This window comes from Penaeus chinensis, chromosome 27, assembly GCF_019202785.1.
Source record: "Penaeus chinensis breed Huanghai No. 1 chromosome 27, ASM1920278v2, whole genome shotgun sequence".
Classification (NCBI taxonomy): Eukaryota; Metazoa; Arthropoda; class Malacostraca; order Decapoda; family Penaeidae; genus Penaeus; species Penaeus chinensis.
The window spans coordinates 10,857,844-10,862,843 of NC_061845.1; the positions used below are offsets into that span (position 1 = coordinate 10,857,844).

At 36.8% G+C, this 5,000-nt stretch overlaps 2 protein-coding genes across 2 annotated transcripts in view; one reads left to right on the top strand and one right to left on the bottom strand.

Annotated features, from left to right (window-relative positions):
* The window catches only part of LOC125039407 (nonsense-mediated mRNA decay factor SMG8-like), a 31,417-nt gene that overhangs the window by 9,348 nt on the left and 17,069 nt on the right, over positions 1-5,000 (top strand). The gene's annotated exons all lie outside the window — the stretch shown is intronic.
* Positions 895-5,000, bottom strand: part of LOC125039408 (glutamate-rich WD repeat-containing protein 1-like) — a 5,154-nt gene continuing 1,048 nt past the window's right edge. The window contains exons 2-8 of the mRNA XM_047633287.1: positions 4,725-4,861; positions 3,698-3,826; positions 3,345-3,540; positions 2,993-3,164; positions 2,667-2,835; positions 2,124-2,291; positions 895-1,863 (exon numbers count right to left, since the gene is read on the bottom strand). Of these exons, the coding sequence (XP_047489243.1) occupies positions 1,726-1,863; positions 2,124-2,291; positions 2,667-2,835; positions 2,993-3,164; positions 3,345-3,540; positions 3,698-3,826; positions 4,725-4,861 (1,109 nt within the window). The 3' untranslated portion in view covers positions 895-1,725. The remainder of the gene's footprint in view (positions 1,864-2,123; positions 2,292-2,666; positions 2,836-2,992; positions 3,165-3,344; positions 3,541-3,697; positions 3,827-4,724; positions 4,862-5,000) is intronic.

Genomic DNA, 5,000 nt, shown 5'->3' on the forward strand with positions numbered 1-5,000 from the left:
TGGGGGTAGTGCGGGGACGTGTGGAGAAGGGAGTAGTGTTCTGGGGAGGTGGGCAATAAGGTTGTAAGGTAGTAATAAGGGGAGATGGGGTGGTTGATGAAGAAGGTTGTGGGAGTACAGGTGTTGAAGTTGAGCATGTTGGGAGAGTAATGTCTCCTGGGGGTTGGTTGTTGATTAGGGTTGATACTGTACTAGTATGCATTGATGATGGGGGAGTTGTTGTAGTGTTTGGATCCGTGGTCAAAGGAGAGCTGGGATTGGGGCTATTTGATAAAGGGGCAAGCCTCATTGCCCCTAAGATTGGGGTTATGTCTTCATTATTGGCCATGATAAGCCTGGAGTATGTTGGGGAAAAAAATAGTCCACCCCTCAGGGTCCCCTTGAGGGGTAAGGGCCAGGTATGGCGAGGGAATACCGTGCCCATGGTTCCCTCAGGCCGTTCAGGAATGACAAAGTCAGCCTTTCATCCTTTCAGCACGGCTCTCACACCTTAGTAGGTGGATAGTAGAAGGGATTGGTGAAGAAACTGAAACGAAAAGTATGAGTGGGAAAAAAGACTATGCAAAATTAGTTGAGTCGATGGCTAAGTCCCAAGGTTGAGGAGTTCCCCATCATTGGGTCTCAGTCTTCGTCTCCTAAGCCCCCCCACGACAACAACGGGCAAAGGATTGGGGGGGATGGAAGTGGGAAAAATCAAGTCTAAACTCTTACTAATCTCCTTTACTATCTAGAGGAATGTTCTTTTGTAGTGAATTTTACAGTCTGACTCACATTACCTCATGCTCTTAGTTTTATGCATTTTGGGGAACATGCCTGTTTTATAGATTAGTTTTAATGTGTTATAGTGTCAGAGGATCAAGGTTTTACTATCTCTACACTCATTGAAACAAAGAAGTCTTTTATATATATAATTGGAAAAAAATAATGATTTTTGGCTTAACACAGCCTATACAGAAGCAGTATAGCAATTTATACTAAAACTCATTACAAATGTGTTGTGAATAACATATCAACAGTTTTATTAGCAATATATAGACATTCAAGATCCATAACATATAAAGAATTTTTAACACACAAACCTTATGGTTTTCAAAAACTGTTTAACCATGACAATACAGAATTGAAATACAGATGACAACGCACATCTACCTTCATGAGAAATATGATTGATTTTACAATACTGAAGTATCTTTAATTTATCTGTATGAAAGTATCAATTTTACAATACTGATATATCTTTAATGTAATTGTATGAGAATATTACAGATACCAGTATAAATAATCGTGTAATATTTTTTATTCTTCATTTTAAATATCTAAATATTACTTGCACATTTCAGATCTCCGCAATTCTCTCTTAATATACAATATAATTTTTTCAAAGCATGCCGATACACTACTATTTTTCTGTAGAAATTACCTCAGTAAGCAACAAACAGGCAAACTTTTGAACTTGTGCCTATTTACTGATATCTGTTGCCTTATGTTCCTCACAGTCAATAATGTACTGCCAGGGAGAGCAAACACTAATCCCCCTAAGAGATAACCTTTTTTACAATCTCCTATTACTGATATCTATGATTTAGAATATTTTCTCACACAATTTAGAAGAACTTGCTGAACTGGCAGACATGACAATACCACTCAATTTTAAATAGCTCTGTAGATTCCTTTGAACTCCTTAAAGTCTACACAATCTAGTAATCCCCACATATATCTAGTTAATCAGCAACTAATCGTCTTGAATATATTGAATCCTGAATGTGCTGTAGATATTATTAAGCCAGGAACCTGTGGATGCCAATGCAGTTCTTTCACTTCATGTTGTCCTCTGTGAATGAAGAGGAGCTGTTCTGGAACATCCTGTGAAAAAAAAGGGTTTCTAAAGTGAAAAAGGGTTTCTAAAGTGAGATTTTATTTTCTGCAAGACTAAGATTGAGAGAAATCTTGAATCCAAATGCATTCAAGTATATAAAATGACTGAATGGAGTACTCATTTCAAACAGTTTTTTATGATAAACAAGCAATCCTAATGCAAAGCTGTAGAAGAGAAAATTACTTTGCGCACAAATGATACATAGGACAGTAAATTCATACATTGAAATGCCTGTCACAAGACTCACCAACTCGTCGTCCTGATTCTGATCAGAATCTCGCTCTACAGCCAGGTCCCACTGCAGTATCTGGTGGTCTTCTCCTCCTGTGGCTAAGACTGAAGCATCAGATGGATGCCACTCCACTGTTGTCACAGGAGCTTCATGCTGTTTCAAAACTGCCACAGGACTGGAGTTCTGGCAAAGTACATAGGAGACATTAACAGTTTTCAAGTGTCATATTTTTGATGGCCATGACATGTCAATCCCTCTATAAGTATAAGGAATCTTGGCATATGAGTATATGACCGTTCTGAAAGCCTTTCAGGGATATTGTTTACATTACTCATGTGGTAAATGTGAAGAGAAAAATCAAGTCTCAGTTGATTTTATAAATAAGATTTTAAACTGCACAGGGTTTTCTTTCCCCTGCCCACATAATCAGTAGTTTCTCGTGTATTTCTATGTATTTTCAAATATTATACAAAAATGATAATAGAAGAACCAAATTAGTATCTTCCCAGTCTTGTTCTCAGTATGAATCAGTTAAAAATAAACCAAGTATATTCCCACCTGTATTTGTCTTAGATCCCATACTTGAACTTTGCCATCATCTCCTCCAGACACTATGAAAGGTTCATTTTTGTTCCAGTGAATAACATTGACATCACTTTCATGTGCATTTGCCACTGAAATCATACAAGCTTTGCTTGGGTTTGCTCTGCAGTCCCATATTCTGATGCTGTGAAAGAAAAAATCTGGTAAGATCTCCTTAATACTCATACTATTCTACTGAATCAATTTATGTTGAAGATTCTGAATTATTAATACAAATTTCAAGATTACTTTACATTACTAAAAATACTGATCATACATAAAAGTCCCACTAAAATTCACACCTTCTGTCTACAGAACAAGAGGCAAAAACATGTGGTTCATTTGGGGACCACTGAATGTCCTCTACTGAAGCTTGGTGGGCAGTGTATGGACGTGAATCCACCGACCAAGATGCTCCTTCAGTTGGTTTCCAAATATGGATATTTCTGTCACAGTCACCTGTTGCAAGGGTCCCTGCATGGAAAGAAAGACACTTTATTGGAAACAAGAATACTGTTTGGTTATCTCTAACATGGAATAGTGCAAACTTATCTATGAGTGGTTCCTTATACATTTTATCACTCCCAATATTTACTACAACAACATTCACATCATATTTGCCAGTTTCCCAACAAAGCAAGCTCCATAACTTACCTGGCATGGATGAGGCCCAATCCATAGCAAAACCTTCAGTACGGTGTCCTCTGAAGGAAAAGATTGGTGCCTCCTCCAGGACTTGTTGCTGGCTGTTGTCATTGACAGAAGAAAGCATTTGGCTCAAATCCCAAATGTGAACAGCACCAAGTTCAGACCAGGAAGCAGCAATGCTGACATTGTTGACCATTGTTGACTGCAATTTATTAGAAAGAATATTGTAATTTTACTACACTGTCCAATTATTTTTCTATGGATAAATAATATATTAGAAAGCAGAAAGTAATAAATCTATAAAGATACAATGGGAGCACACACAAAAAAAGGATAAAAATTGTCCCTTTAACACATACCCTAATCCTGTTGACACAGCCATTATGTTTAACCATGGCGGAAGAAATGACAGGTTGTCCATCTTCATCCTCACCTTCATCATCGTCATCCTCATCATCGTCCTCATTTATTTTTTTCAGGTTGCTCATCTGGGTTAAAGAAATTCCATTTACCTGCTGGTTATCTATCCAAAAGCATCACTGTTTCCATAAAGGAATATATGAATGCTGTATTGTTTATACAAATTTCTGCCACTTACTAAATTTACACTATCTCTATGGGATTCACAACATTACTTATTGCCAACAAACACTCATCAACATTCACAGACTCGCAGAATCTTTTGCCAACATGTTCCAACTTCTTCCTTGTTCATAATTTCTTTGCAACTTATTTCTTCCATGCCTGACTTAAGCATATACATGCAGATCCTTTATACACTAAAATCTGAATGGACACTGATACAATCATGTCTCATTAGGTTATGCAAAAAATTATATGAATGTAATGCCATATTAACAATTGACATTTTTTGTCATTCCTGCAGCAAATGAAAACTGAACACGCCCATGTGACAGTAACAAGCACATGACTCAATTTCTTCTTCTTCAACTGAAACCAAACCTGCCGAATTTGGTATACTGAGAAGTAAGGGGGTTGATAAAAAATCATGATTCATAACTTAATAAAAGCACCACTGGTAAATCCATCCTTTCACTTTGAATACTACAGTATTTATATGCCAAACTTTCTCTAATCAGGCCTTCCAACCTTCTTACACTTCTTATACAGTGTTTCTCTTTTCCTCACAGCATGACCTCCTCTCTGTTTTCAGAGGAGGCAAAAAATGTTTACTGATCTTAAAACTGATATCAACCACTGAGTTAATACATTTAATTCTTTTTAATATAATTTGTCATATGCTGAGAGTATATCTACAAAAGAATGTGTTCATACAACTCATAATTTCAACATTGCAAATACCAACCTTTCCTATATTTGCTTCTTTCAAAATTTATATTTTCCATACTGCTTACACAAACATACCTTCATGACAATAATGTTGTTCACATGAGTGCGTGCTGCTTGCGTGCCAGCCACAAAGTAACATGACACAGGTGTTTCACAGTCCCGATTATCTCCAAGCTTGTCTTGAAGGATATCGAAGCTGAGACAAGGTGCCCCTGAGTTTTTTGTGGGGGGAAAAATAATAAATAAGTAAACAACACGGGACTCACTAGAAAATATAAGGAACAAAAATAAGGTGCCAAACAAAGGAAATTTTTTTTTAAATTATTTATGGGTATTTTCTCACCAAATTCA